This window comes from Ictalurus furcatus, chromosome 14 (assembly GCF_023375685.1).
Source record: "Ictalurus furcatus strain D&B chromosome 14, Billie_1.0, whole genome shotgun sequence".
Lineage (NCBI taxonomy): Eukaryota > Metazoa > Chordata > Actinopteri > Siluriformes > Ictaluridae > Ictalurus > Ictalurus furcatus.
In genome coordinates this window covers 18,394,963-18,410,577 of record NC_071268.1, presented here as the reverse complement: position 1 = coordinate 18,410,577, position 15,615 = coordinate 18,394,963, and the positions used below count along the sequence as shown (strand labels likewise).

Genomic DNA, 15,615 nt, shown 5'->3' with positions numbered 1-15,615 from the left:
AGCTATCTTTTACTATACACCTCCAATATTTACCAACAAACTAGGTGTGTCTAATGAAGTGGCCAGTAAGCGTACACAGTGGTTTTAAAACCACAACATCAATTCCATTTCAGTGTTAGTGCTATGTTGTACAGCTACTTTTAAGAACAGCTACTTTTAGTAGCTCCATACTTCAAAGTGTATCTATTCTTAGGTGTAGTAGTAACTGGTGAGTGTAGTTTCATAGTTATATGACGGATGTCTCGTCATCTATTAACCCATTAACCTGATATGTTGTCATCTACAACATATCACCTATCAGGATCAGGGTTAAAAAAGAAAAAAAAAAGCCTTACTCACTTGTTTGCGTTTGGTTTAGAGAGCATTAGAGTACAAGTCGCAATACTGGTATACAAATTATTTCACTACAGCACTACATCTGACCTTCATGCAACCACCAGTTACTTTTATCCTTGCTGTGTTACACTCAAATACATGATTTTATTATTATTTTCTTTAGCAAGGCTAAAGCACAACTTTCAGTTGTTGGCAATAATACTCTACTGAAGCCAAGCTACCAAAATGTATAAACCACAATGTGGAAGACAAAAAGTTATTTATATCTGACAGAAGTTATCTGTGCAAAGTACATAAAAGTAATAAAGGGCAAAAAATGATTGTGTTACCTCTGACACATTCAAATAAATTAAAATGTTAAAAATGGATCCCAGGCTTTAGAAAATCTAAAATTGTGTAGTTTTATTCATATTTAGCTTTGTACATTTTAGATATGACACACATTTAATACATCTATATTTAAAATGACTCTTGAAATGTATGAGGCACAACCAAATATGATTTAATCATCTTTCAACTCATAACACAGGCATTTGACCCATACTGGTTTCATTACGGGCAACCCCCCCCAAAACAAACAGTATTTGCAAAGATAATGCTGTCTGGCATTTTGCACTGAGTAAAAGTTGAAAATAAACAGACACTGTAGATGGGGACCATTCTGGCTAGGGCTACTACTGGCACCCAGTAAAACCCTAAACCGAACTGCTAATGTATATAGTCTATGATTTCCCATGTAAAAGCTACAAACTGCTCGACCTTTGTCTTCACAGTAGCACCAGTGTACATGTTGGAAACCTAATCCAAATGTACACTTTAAAGGAATCTTTGGGTTAATAAAATACATCTACTTCCTCTATACTTGGCTTAAGACTCAACCGTGTCCACTTTCAGAATAACGTGCATAAATTGAGGCTTAAGTGCAATTTTTGGCAAACTTTGCTATTTCTTATGGAAATGACAAAGCATGTGCATAACCAGAGTAAAAATGAACACGTACCAGAATGTTACTTTAAAAACAATTAGTGTAAAACAAAATGTCATGACATATGGCCCGTGTCTTGCAATTTGATAACAAAAAAAAGGAAACCACTCAAAAGTTACAAAATGCAGCCATCGTCAGGTGTACAGGTGTTTCACATATTATTCAACTCCAAAAGAGTCTGTTCCAACATCTGGTTCATATCGAGGTTCTCTTCTTTAGCATGTGACAGTTTCTCTGTTAGAACATCAAGTGTTTGGAAAACAACAACATTAATACCATCAGTGATCATGTAGGACAGAACAGAGCATGCACAGGTACTACAGGTAAACTGATGTTCAACATACACTCCAGTTAAGACTGTTGCTTTATAAATGCACACACTGTTATTCAGTTAGCAATAAAATATATTGGTACTTGTTCCTCTCTGAGACAGATGAGGAACTTTGAGACCATGCGACACTGAGCAGTACTTAAAAGGCGACACACTCCGTCTGTTTATTTAAGGCATGCTTAAGAACTACGGCGTGCATAAGCAATGTTGCAGATTTTAAGACATAACACAGTGCTAGATCACAGACACTTGGTACCAGGCTGTGAGTATGATTAACATATTAGATGGTATAGTTTTCAGAAATATGGTGTAATCCCACACATCTGCATGTACATCATACATCGTTTGGTTATTAATATAGAATAAAACAATTCACACTAGATTTAATCCTCATTCAAGGCCAGTCTTAGTTCACTAGAGAGAACACGGTTTTTCTCAAGTTGCCGGTAGAGGCGGTCTGTGCAGTCAGGCAGCAGGTTAGGGGAGAAAGAGAGACAAGAAAGTGAAATAGAGCGGAAAAAAAGAACAGCTAAAGTGCAGAATAAGGGTTAGTACAAGTTTGATGGACTGTACCTTGATAAGAACAGAACATTTATAGAATGGACAAAAGTGAAATATATTCCTCTGTGGAGAAAGAGTTGATAAAAAAAAAAGAAAAAAAGAAAAACACCACAAAGTGACATGGACTTCCCAACCCTAGTCCTGGAGTACCCCTTGCCCTGCACATTTCAGCGTTTTCCCTGCTCAAACACAAACACTTCTACTCAAGGAGGACTATTAATTAGCTTATTAAAAACACACTAATATGGGATGGGTGCTCTAGTATAAGAGAAACACTATGCCAGTAAATTCACTTTACAAATCATCTTCTATAAATAGTTCATTACTTAAATGTATCATGGGACATTTAGATTTATTCTGAGATGTACTTACACACCAATAAACAAAGTTTTCATGCACTCTTTAATTAACTGAGGACCAAGATCATCCCAATCAGAGAGAGAAAAAGGTGTCGTTTTCTCGTAAAACTGAACGAATGAATGTTCACTCTCTTCATTTCCTTCATTTTTCCAGTGTATGAAATGACATGCTGCTGCTGCTCAAAAAAGGTGAAATATCTTGAATGAGCCATGTTGCATGGTAACAGTCAATGTGAAATAAATGCAAATTAAAACCAATATGATGTTCATTAATACTCTCAATATTCTCAGTCTGCTTGCCTACCACTAAATATTAATTTCAGTAACAATTCTGTTTGTAATGAATGCAGTTGATATTAAATGTCTGTCCTTTGCTGGTAGTATCATGTTGAGGGCTCATTTATGACAATTCTAATTCGAGAACATTTATGCATCTTTTAGCTAATCCTCAATTACGGCTTCATTTGCACGTATTAGAGTTAATGCAGTGGCTTTAATTTAATCTCTATAATAAACCTACTGAAGTGACACCTTATAGGACTGTGAAAAGGCTCAATCTCATACAAATGAATGGGAGATAAAGATGGATTTGTATGCATGTAAATGCTGTTGAGCCACAGTGTATGTAAGCTGTCCCAAATAAAACACACACTCCAGGTATATTACCAGCATTATCCTTTAAATGGTTACTATAGGAAGGAAATAAAATGCATGAGGTAATAGCAGGCCATTTTGATTTTATTATAGCCACTCAGAAATAAATTAAAAGCACATAGAAATGAAATTGACAGCAAAAAAAGAAACCAAAGAAAAAGGACAAAAGTGAGGAGATATAGTTTTACATAGAAGGAAGAATGTTTATTTTTACACAATGCAGAAAGAGTCAAAGGTTCTGTACAAGAGAAGGGGAAACAAACCAACACTGAAGGATAGAAGGAGACAGAGAAATGAGGGAAGAGGGAAAAGAGAGACAGGTGAAGGAAAAAAGGAACAGAAGGCTGGAGAGAGCAAGGTGATGCCGCTCAGCCGACAGGAGGCGTCTTTGATGGGGCGTAAACAATTTATCTGTGCAGGGAAAAGGAGCAGAGAGAACATGATGAACGGGCCTCAATGTGGGGCTGAGAAGATGCACAGCACACACCAGAAAGGAGAAGAAATAGGGCACTGTAAATACAACCCACAATGCCCATCACAGGGACATTGCTCAGAGGGCACACTGGTGTGCATCACTCTCACACAGCCTCACACTTCAGAAATACAACAGGCAACTGATAACAAGGGCTCAGCGTGAATTTCCTAATACTATTTTAATATATACAACTTTTTCAACCTGTATACTCATGCTCAGAGTGTACAAAATTACACACACAGGGTCTGTCAGAAACGATGCATACGGAATCGCAGTCTCTCAGTGTGCCCCGTTCTAATACGTTTTGGTTTCTATATTAATGTACTTCTTCTAATAACTCATCATTTCTATACTAACAACTTATACACGGGGACTTCTATAATGGATGCACCACATAATGAAACGTGTTATTATTTAACAAAAACCTGGTGATTTGGTGACGTTTTCTGTTATTAGATATTTAACATTTAAGTTTCAGGTGTCAGTGCTTTGTAACAATCAGTATGTTTTCCACAATGGCAGAGCCTTCAGGAAAAGAACTTTCCAGTTTCTTGGCAACATGACAAGCTGAGTTTTTTTTTTAATCGAACTTTCAGAGAAATTGGCTAGAGAATGACTGTTTATAGCTGCTATAACAAAGTGACAACAGGAACTTGTCTAGCGGACATTCCACAACCTGCAATGCAACAGTTAAAAATGACGACATGCTTTCAGTAAACTTAAAAATTTTAATCTTTGGAAAAACGCTTTGATATAAGAGGAATCACGCAGTTCAGGCCATCTTGTTACAGGAAAATAATCAGACACAAAGTGTGAAAAAGTTTATTTTCCTATAACAGCACAGCCCAGAGTGTTTTATTCCTTACTTATATGATGTTAATGGAAGATTAACTGCCCTGCAAAATGCTAAAGATATTAACCTGCTTTCTAAAACTCGGGTCTAGCTCATAGTTAACGCATAAATGGAAGAGAGAATCCACTTATAACTACCCTAGAACACACACACACACACACACACACACACACACACACACACACACACACACACACACCAGCTAGATTGCAGGTGGTGTAACTTTAATAGCTACAGAGAGACGGCAAACCCCAAGACCCCCTGAGCTGACTTACCGAACAGCACACAAGCCAATCATAAGGTAGAACACCAAGTAGTACACAGTCATCTCATCTCAAACGCCATGTTGAACTGAGGTGCACTGAGCACACTACATACAAGTGGGCAATGTTAGTAGGAACAAAGCACGTCACAGAAGATACACACAGGAAGTAGCTCAGTACAGTTTTCACGTACATGCTTCCCCTTTAACAGTACTGTACTTTACCAAACTATGTACATGCTCAATGTCAAGCTTAACAATGCATCTTATACGTATTGTATCAATCATTAGTAAACACTTTTTAGAGCCTGGAGTAAGCCCTGTTTGTATCACAAACCGGTAAAATTCATTCAGAGGTTATAGCACATTACTATACACTGCTTTCACAAAATCAGATTTCACTGTTGAACATGTTACATATTTGCTCCTCACAGATGACAAAGTTAGAGCTACTCATGACATGTACGAGAGAGGAAGCTACATGAACTGGCACACATTCATAGCCTTTGCCACAGTTTGTGCAAAGGTGTGAACATGCCACAGACAATGAACTATCTTTCAAGAGGAGCAGTAACAGTAACAGCAGCCATTGATCTTGGAGTAACAGATAGCAGAAAGTTTTTAAAAGGGAGATACGGTTGGTGAATTAAAGGAACAGGATCACACAGTCAGTCAGAGAGATAGAGAGATGGTGTGATTGGGTGAAGAAGGAGGCGAGTAGATGGGGAAGGGAAGATGGGCAGGCAGATGCATAAGCAAACAGAGTGCATGAATTACATTGAAGTCATGTCATTGAGAGCGTGGTCCAGCTCCTCGCTGATAGCTTTGTACTTGAGTTTCTGGGAATACAACTCGTCTTTTTTGGGGGTGGAGGAAGGGAAAGGAAAGGGGATACGGAAGGATAGAGGTGACAGGGAGGTGAAGAGGTGGGTGAAGCATCCATTCCAGCAGAGTGACAGGCCAGAGAGAAACAGACAGACAGAAAGAAAGCATGGAAGAGTGGAAGGGGAAAAAGTTTAGAAAAAAACAAAACATGAAACACGATGCCATGTTAAATTCCTCAACGTACTAAGAATATACTTTACAGTAAATGTCCAAGCCCACGGTTCATTTACTGAAAGGCCAATTACAATTACACAGGCCTGTAACTTAAAGAGAGAGATACTCCATTACCTACACCACTAACAGATGTCTTTTTTTGAGCAGTGACGTCACATCAGAGTGCAACCGGGCCACAATTATGAAAATGACACATTGGATGCATGAATAACCAAATGACTGGGAGTACAAGGGATGAATGAGTGGTAGCTTAGGTTTAAGTCTTGGTAAAAAGAATCAGGCACGAGACTAAATATCTTGAGTGTCTCATGTAAGGCCAGGTCAGAAGCTGAGAATATTGATTTGTACTATATTCATTACCATAAGTCCATCAAAGAGAACGGAAATGAAAAGGAATTGTACACAGATGGACAGTTTTATAGAAATAGATAGTAAACAATAAGAATAGCTGAAAGAAAAGCAAGAAGCTTTTTGTGAATGTATGAAAGCTTTATACAGTTTGTAGCATAAAACTATATAGCTATAATAAACCCGTAACTCTACACTGAAAAAAGTCATACCTTCCAGGTCATCAATGGTCTTCTCAAGCTTGGCTACAGATCTCTCAGCAAACTCAGCACGAGTCTCAGCCTAAGGTGAGAGAAAACATTGGCTCATACACACACACACACACACACACGTGTGTAAAGTCCTCGGATAACAGTGATAAAATCTTACCTCCTTCAGCTTGTCAGTGAGGACCTTGATCTCCTCTTCATATTTGTCTTCCTTCTGTGAGTACTATAAAGGTAAAGAGAAAATCAAATGTCAGGATTCAGAGGACATTTCACTAAACCTGCACCATGGTGTCTGTTACACAATCTGATTAACATATTCTTGACAGAGAGAGGTGTTAACCTAGGAAAATTAGGGTATTCCTTTAAACTCGGCTTATTTTCTTTTTAATATCTTGCACACACTGAACATTCATGTTTGTGTTATACATTAGATAACCTGATGACAGTTCTGATCTGATCTACACTGTTATGTCGCAGGAAGTTTAAGCTTGTTTAGGGCAGAGGGGTTTTTATGGGGCCTGAATCATACAGACAGCACACCTACCTTCTCAGCCTGGGCCTCCAGAGACTTCAGGGTGTTGGTCACAGTTTTCAACTCTTCCTCAAGCTCAGAACATTTGCTAGTGGTTTACATAAAAGGGTGCAAGAAGAGGGAATAGAGAAGGAAGGTATGGAACATGGCAAGAGGAAAAGGATAAAGATGACGGAAGATACAGGTAGATTGAAAGAGACAGAATAGGTCAGACAAAGAGACAGAAGGGTAAAGAAAAGGGAAATTAATCATTAAAAACCCCCAAAGTGAATGAAAATGGAATATAAATAGTGATAGGATGTCCAACAAATCCCCCAACAAAGCAGGATTGCAAAAAATGAACATGTGAAGGATAAATTCTATACTAATTTATGCATGCTGAATGGGTTTGTATGAAGCTTCCTGCTTGGTTAATTGGGTTAAAAAAGGAAGAAAAAAAATATATAACTAAAATGGCAAAAGCAGGTAAAGCAAAGCCTTGTTTTAAAGGACGGAAACAGGAAAGGCTACTTCAGAGTGAGGAGGCCTGGCAGAGTGTTAGTGTTAATATGCAGTACCTTCTCTTCTGAGGATTTTAATGACTTAAAGCATTGGTCCAGCACAATGATCTCTTCCTGTAATCGTCGCACGCATCTGTGAGTACGTGTGCACAGCACAAGACCATTCCAAACAGGGAACACATGCAAGTTAACAGTGCGTGCAAAAAAACACAACAACAAAAAAAAAAACAAAATGCAAGGGTAAGACAATTGCATTACAGCAGCAGAAAAATCTTTGGATTCAAAGATAGGATGCATGTGGCTATATTGTGCAAATTCGAGCAAAAACACTGTTATAGCAGGTCAGTAGGGTAATATAAGCTGTACGTAAAACAGCAGTGAGGTGGCTCACCCCTCAGACAGCTCAGCACGCTCCTCTGTACGCTCCAGCTCACCCTCAACAATCACCAGTTTACGGGCCACCTAAGCACACGCAAGCCAGGATATGAAGTATATACACATTACATATGTATAGCTCACATTAACATGCAAATGTTAAGCCTATTATCATCTTTAACGGATACAAATCTGTTGAAAAAGGATGTGAGACATACAAATTAGCACCTTCTAATTATTAAGATACCATACACTCGCTGTAAACTGGTTAAAGTTGCAAAAACATTTGCTAAGGAATTGACAAATATGGGCGCTTGCTAATGACTGAGGCTACTCATTAGCACAGCTAGCAGCTAGTGATGCTGGGAAATGACTAGGAAAATACTCTGAATGAGTCAAAGTACAGTAATTACTCTTAGCATCACGTTCTAACCTAACTATAATGGGCTCCACTGTATTGAGAAAGATCAACTTTGTAGAAAAACTTTTTGGAAAATTTCGATTTCCAAAGTGGTGAATACCACAAGAGTGAGTCGTTCATGTGAGGTCATTCTGTAACCCCGCCCCCCCCTTATTATTATTATTATTTTTTTAATACAGCAAACATTTCACTTGCATATCTGTAGGAGAGCCGAAAAACACACCTCCTCATATTTGCGGTCAGCTTCCTCAGCAATGTGCTTGGCCTCTTTAAGCTGGATCTCCTGGATTTCCATCTTCTCCTCATCCTTCATGGCCCTGTTCTCAATAACCTTCATGCCTCTGTAGAAAAAAAAAAAAAAAAAAGAGAGGAAAGTAGTGACACAGATGGAGAGGTAGGGAGGGAGGATGGCAAATGCAGTCAGGGTATGATGACGGTCAAGGTCTTCTGTCATGGTAACTCAATCTGCAGCAATGACCCCAGATTAAACTCTGTTAGTGATGCCAACATTATGCCATCACTCAAATACTATATTCCTGTACACCATTTTGAAAATCGTCCACTGTTAACTGGATGAAAGGAGGAAAAAAAAATAATGCATTAGTAACTGAAGTGAAGTCTCTGCCTAGAGCAGCTGTGTACGAGGGTATGGGGCCACACTGCACAGAGGGGCTGTGTGTGAGGCAAACAAAGAAAGGGAAACACAGCCTTGTGCCCTGTGAATTGCTGTTTATTCGGTGCCATGGTGCCACTACGCAAACTGCTCACGTCTGTTTAGGCCAAAAAGTGGCATCACCAGAAGCATGACTTAATGCTTACAGCTGAAACATCCTTAAGTTATTTCTTGATCCTGCACAGATTCAGAAAATTTAAAAAAAAAAAATCTGTTTTTATAATTACAAACTAAGACATTAATATTTATTATTATTATTATTATTATTATTATTATTATTATTATATCAATATTACTGGCTAACTGGGTGTGATAGCTGGAAAACTATATTCTCAATGGGCCAACATACAGTCATTTAACAGGCACCAGATGTACAGTGCTGCCTAGGAAGTGGAGGCATGTCGTCACTTTTGTAGAAGTACAACAGCAGAGTCTGTTACTGTGGTTAATGTGTACAAGTGGTGATAAAGGAGGAGGAAGGGTATATCACAGAATGAAATATGTCTGTTCTCGCTACTCACATTAATCTGTTGTAAAGTATGGCATACCATCTTACACAGCTCACCTCTCGCTCTCATCAGCAGCCTTCTCAGCCTCCTCCAGCTTTTGCAGGGCAGTGGCAAGACGCTCCTGAGCACGATCCAACTCCTCCTCAACCAGCTGGATACGCCTGTTAAGAGAGGCTACATCAGCCTCAGCCTAGGGAAGATCCACAGAAGAACCACCATGAGATGGGAAGAACACAAATGACACATACACCACTTCTCTCACCACGTATACAAAACATGTATACACAAATGGGACATGTTAACCAGTAAACACAAGGAACTGGAGGAGCCTGGCCTTCAGGTTTCTAAAACAGGCTACTTAAGCAAATTAATGCCGACAGAGGCAGACAGATAACTTCCTCCGACACCCCCCTTACTCTCATCCTGCATACGCTGACAATAGTGTTAACCAATGTGTAAAGGCTAGGCACTTTACTGGGGCTCTCAGAGAGCATTAAGGAGTAATCACAATCTCTATAGTGCAGAATAAATAATTCAAAACTACAGTGACAAAACTACACGAACTTAAACATCATTTCTACCTTTAGTGTATCCGAAAAAGCACTGTATTCACATCAGATTATATCAATTACAATGACAGAATACTGTAGAAATATCCACGACATGCACAATCCTATATACATATACAAACTTACAGATATAGCAGGGTGGGCAATACAAATAAAACCCTAGCACAATATTTGACGAAACTTTCACAATACATGATACATATCGCAACATTTCGAGTTACTACTAGCAGCTAAACAGCAGAATCACATTATGGTTTCCAATTCCATTTTAAACAACTACAAAAATAAATAAATCACACACAGAAATAAGGAAGGAAAACAAAACTAAATGCATTAATGTCCAATCAGCTACTTGTTACTCTGAAAGCCAGTCAAGTATTATTAAAGTGCTGTCAATACCCACAGTATCTCACACCCTCAAAAATAAAGGCACCAACTGTACTTTTCTTGGATGCTGAGATGGTACCATCAAGGAGTACACCATTTGTAGCTGTATTATGGATCTTTTACCTACAAAAGGTGTAGCCTACCTTTTTGGCACATAAATGGTCCTTAAGATTCTATTATATACACCTTATATTAATTTTTATAGGTACAATATAAATACTAAAGGTCCAAAACATGCATCTTTAGTGGTACCACCTCAGCAACAAGGAAAGTACACTTTGATACCTTTATTCTGTACTATAAAACAGGTGAGCATGATAAATTAATATTGCTCAGAACTAGCAGATATCACCTAAAATTGTCCAACCCTTGAAGAAATTTACAAATAAATGATGGCCTAACTGCACATGGATAGGCAGTACACAGTCAAATTGCATAGCCAGCCCCAACCCTTTGCAAATCTATGCAAATGGATAGACAGACTCGCAGCTGAGGGAATTACACAGGGCCAAAGTGCATCAGGTGTTCTCAGTGACCAGGAACTAGAAAGTAGCTGCTATAAACAGGTCCTCTGTATCACATCTGGATTAAGATGTTAGACATGACTCATCCTTGCACTCCTGTGTTTAGTAATGAACTAAAACTGTATCCGATGTCGATGGGCTGAGTGAATTGTCTGGTGTCTGGTTGAGTAACTTCACTTTAGAGTTGATGAAACTGTTTCCTGGTTGTGTTCTAACAGCTACAGTAATGTGGCTGATCTAGACCCTCCCCCCGGTATATTACAACGCATCCTGCCCTTATAAGGCAATTGGTTTGCAAATGGTTACAAGCTGGACTTCCACACAGAGCGTTAAACACTTTCCTTTCCAGTTATGTGAAAGTATAACTACTCAGTGCTAAAATAACTCAAACCAAAACACTAAACGACTGAAAGTGTCTTGATTATGAAGTCTATTAGTAAACACGCATATTACACGAAGTGTAGATGGTCTGCATGACTTTTAAACAGACGCACAGAAAATCTACTCGTTTCAAAAAAATGAAAGAATTGCGCGCTCTCAGTTGTTAACAACTAACTAATCATGCAGGTTTTTTTATTTATTTTAAAAGGCCCTGCAAAGCCAGACATCATTCTACGCGAGCTGCCTACGAACACCACCATATAACCATTATCCAATTATCTAACAACGATAGAATAATTCTGCGCAAGGAAATGATCTGGGTACCAGAGCGCCATTCCGCTGGATCACTATTGCGCAGCATCACATGCGCCCGAGACGCGCCTCTTCAAAACAGTCAGCTAGTAAAACTGTGTTCATCACAGGACATCCTGCTACAGTCCTGCATCCATTTGGATGGCTCTAGATGAGCAGCTGGGAATATACCTTTTCCACCCCCTCAGCCCTCACACGCTTACCGCTTCTCTGGCTTTCCTCTCCACAGCCAAGTCTTTCTGCAGCTTCTCCACTCTCCCTTCAGCTCCGTCTGCCTGATCTTGCAACAATTTGATTTTCCGCTTCACAGCTTCCAGCGAGGATAATCCAGCCATTATTCTACCCAACTACTGAAATGCTGATTATAGTTTATTTTACACTGAGTTCAGAGGGCAGAAACGCCCTGGAACGCGAGTAGCGCTTGGAAAATAACCCGCCCTGTTCAGTGTTTGGGTAAAAACGCGCAGCACTGACTCTACATCCCAAACCGGAAGTAACCATGCTTTCGTTGCCACGCCCCAAATATACACGTCATCGAGCTGCCAGACTGGCGGTATGGCCTAATGTGTTTTCATTTCAGTCTTTTTACTGTTATTATACAGGCCATGACAACACTTGACATAATAATATTAATAATAATAATAATAATAATAATAATAATTATTATTATTATTCAATTGCATCCGTCAATTCATGGACTGATGAGATATGATGGTACTGATGTGCTATCAAGAAGCGTTTGGGAATGAGAAAAACGTGCTGGGCGTAAAGGAGGCACTTTTTTGGGGTTTGTAAACGAATAAACAGCACACTCTACTGGCAGATTAAGTCAACTGAAGGCGTAAACTTTGTCTATGAGATGAAACAGACCACATTTTTAGTTGTTTTACGATCGTTTTGTTTAAAAATACCACAAGAATTAAGTAATTAATCTATCTAATATTAAGGAGATTCATGAAATTTGATTATATTCAGTTTAATTGAACGTCCTTACCAGCTGTAACTCAGATTGGTGCAATGTTATCCTTAGACCGGGAGGTGGCGCATTGAACATGCACCATTTAACACGATAGCGGTGGGTATAAAGGAAATATCAAACTTTTTTCCCTTGTAGTGTGTGTGTGTGTGTGTGTGTGTGTGTGTTTTATACACTTGCATATTAATAGGCTACCCCCCCCCCCAAGAAGTGTATTGTACAGTGCAAACTAGGGTTAGTGTGTCTATACCAAGCTCTTTCTCACATAGAAGTTTACTTTGTATAAAGTAAACTTTGTATAAAGTACTTGTATACTTTTTAAAAATTATTATAATACTATTCACTTTCTCATATTTACTTAAATTACTATTAACACAACAATTTCATACAAAAGGGAATATTTGGGTGTTTGGAAAGACTTGAAGACTGGAGATAGTAAAAAGTATAAACATGACTAAAATGATAGTTTATATAAAAGCTATGGAATTATTGCAATCTGTCGGTCAGTGGGATTTCCCACTGCAGATCTTTATGTTTAAAATAAAAGAGGCCACAGGGAAAGATGAAGAGTTCTGAGACTTTGTCCCATCCTCAGGAGAGACAGCCCAAGTCTCTGCGCTGCGTCTTTACCATATAAAGCACTAGTCTAAATATAACAGGCCGGCTGCTCAGCCTTACAGGAGCCCTGGCGAGAGCCCCAAGTCTAGGGCTATATCCAAACCCACATACTATTTTAAAAAACTATTTAGTACGGTTGTGTGTGGTTTATATGTCTGGTCTAACTTGCAACAAAATCCCTCTTATAGAGTTCCTTGTGTTACAGATTACAGTCAGTGTGTGTGTGTGTGTGTGTGTGTGTGTGTGTGTGTGTGTGTTGGTGACATCAAAGGTGAACACATCAGACCTGAGTGAAACGACAGTCATTGGGCTAATTAATATTCATAACTTGTACTTGCCAGTTCACCCAGGTCTACTTAGAAGAGGTGACAGAGGGAAAGTGTGTGAAGCAGTGAGCAGCTGGATTGCGGTGACTTCTTCACTTTCTATACTTACATCTGCGGCCTTCTTCTCAGCCATCTCCAGTTTCTCCTGGGCATCTTTAAGAGCCTCGGAATACTTGTCCAATTCATCCTCAGTGCCCTTGAGTTTCTTCTGCAGAGCTACCAAATCATCCTCGAGCTGAGTGCGGGTGTATTTTACGCATTTTTTGGTGACAGCGGTGAATAGCAGGAAGCAGAGCGCATGGCGTGAGGAGCGCAGGGACAGACAGACAGACAGACAGACAAAGACATACAGACAGAAGGAAAGAAAGAAAAGAAGTGATTAGATGCAGACTTGGAAAGGCACACTGAATACCTTTGTGGCGACCTCCTCGGCGGTCAGCAGCTTTTCCTCGGCACTTTGGAACTCCTCTAACACTTTGTCGCGCTCGTCCTCGGTTATGTGCAATTTCTTTTCCAATTCCCTTAATTCATCGTCCAGCTACACATGCATGCAAACGACATTTTTTTTTTCATGAAAAAAATTACGTGCATTATCACACAGGTTTAGGGTTAGTCACTGAAATGAGGATTTTCCGCATTTTAATGGAGAATTTATGATCAACAGTTAGAGCGTCACTTAAACTTTATAAAGTTTTATTTTTTCACTTATCCTGTTAAACCCATGCACCCTATCTTTGATCTTCAGTTCCTATAAATCCACTCAGGGTAATCCGTTTAATTTCGAGGCACTGATGAAGCAGGCACACCATGCCACCAGAATTCATGCCTTTCTTTCTTTCTTTTTTCTTTTTTTTTTCTATGGATAACAATAAAGTCCCCCAAATATATAGCCGACCTGCTTGCTCCTGTCCTCTGCTGCCTTCTTATCGGATTCAGCCTGCTCAGCTCTGTCCAAGGCGTTCTCCTTGTCGAGCTTGAGCATCTGCATCTTCTTCTTAATGGCATCCATGGCTGCTTATTTGTGTTTGTATTATTCGGCTGCACGAAATTTTAACGTTCCTCAACAGACACGGCGCTGGTCCTAAACTCGGAGCGTCTGTGCCGAACTGAACGCTAAGCTGGAGTGCAGGCGCTCTCTCTGTGCGCCCTGTCAAATATGTACTTTCACATGAGGGGTGGGGGTGGGGGTGGTGGGGCGGCTGAATTCCTCAGGACATTCAATACTTTTTTGGAAACTGCCTCTGCCCGTTCCTTCTGGAGTGCCCTGTCTTTTTTTATGGATCTGCATGGTGATTCGCTGCTGCTACACATTTGACTATTCATATGCCTATATATGGGGTGTGATGGGTACGGAGGCGTCAAGACGGTCCTATTTCTAACACTGTGAAAGTGCAGGAAACACTGCTGTGGGAAAAAAGAGTTGCCGTAAAGAAGCGGAGTAATTGTTCTGATGGAGAATATTGCAAAACCATTTCTGCTATATTCATATAGCCTACATATATTTAGAAAAAGAGGGAGAGAGAGAGAGAGAGAGAGAGAGAGAGAGAGAGAGAGAGAGAGAGAAATCCGGGATTGGAGCAAACTCTAAATCAGATCTCAAATTGGGATGCTGACATTTTCCTGCAGATATTTCTCTGGATTATTTCAGCAGCAACGCATCGTTTTCCCGGCATAATCCTGAATCACGCACTGCATGCGCACTTGGTGAAGTCCGTACTGCCTTTACAGATAGTAGTTTAAAGGCTCAGACGTATATAAGAAGAATGGGACACCTGTATCTATAGGCTACATCATTAGAAAGTGTCAGTAAGCGTGCACGCGCGTCCACAATGCCCTTTATCGAAATCTTCCTTAAATGTGTCAATCTCAAGGGAAGCATTGAGTTAGCGGGGGTCAAGTGCTCTGAATGTGATGAGGACTAGCTGCCGACAGAATGAATATCAAGGCTCTTAGTTCGCTTGTTTTCAAACTTGAGTTTGGGAGGCTGATATGTAGGCCTACGTGATAACCCTTAAAAACCTATAAGCACTGTCTGTAGGCTACAGCCTTTGGGGCAAGATCACTGGAACTGTAGGCTATG

At 39.7% G+C, this 15,615-nt stretch overlaps 1 protein-coding gene across 16 annotated transcripts; it reads right to left on the bottom strand.

Annotated features, from left to right (window-relative positions):
* Positions 1–723: 723 nt before the first annotated feature.
* Positions 724–14,677, bottom strand: tpm1 (tropomyosin 1 (alpha)). 16 transcript variants are annotated; one of them, XM_053641278.1, is made up of 10 exons: positions 14,431–14,676; positions 13,948–14,073; positions 13,645–13,770; positions 9,499–9,632; positions 8,484–8,601; positions 7,856–7,926; positions 6,977–7,052; positions 6,593–6,655; positions 6,436–6,505; positions 724–1,555 (listed from the first exon to the last, which is right to left on the bottom strand). In XM_053641278.1, exons 1-10 carry the CDS (start codon positions 14,542–14,544, stop codon positions 1,473–1,475), a joined length of 981 nt encoding a protein of 326 aa, XP_053497253.1. In that variant the 5' UTR covers positions 14,545–14,676; the 3' UTR covers positions 724–1,472. The 16 variants fall into 16 exon arrangements, with proteins under 16 accessions (XP_053497253.1, XP_053497251.1, XP_053497258.1 ...); XM_053641275.1 differs by lacking the exons at positions 724–1,555; positions 13,948–14,073 and adding exons at positions 3,406–3,637; positions 5,594–5,672; XM_053641279.1 differs by lacking the exon at positions 724–1,555 and adding an exon at positions 5,590–5,672.
* Positions 14,678–15,615: the final 938 nt, after the last annotated feature.

What these genes read in the sequence shown, in the direction of transcription:
- tpm1 (XM_053641278.1), bottom strand. Translation starts at nt 14,544, where the DNA reads ATGGATGCCATTAAGAAGAAGATGCAGATGCTCAAGCTCGACAAGGAG. An exon ending in CCGAGGAGGTCGCCACAAAG is followed by an intron (nt 13,771 to 13,947) that starts GTATTCAGTGTG and finishes ACCCGCACTCAG; the next exon opens with CTCGAGGATGATTTGGTAGC. An exon ending in TCACTGACAAGCTGAAGGAG is followed by an intron (nt 6,506 to 6,592) that starts GTAAGATTTTAT and finishes CTCTCACCTTAG; the next exon opens with GCTGAGACTCGTGCTGAGTT.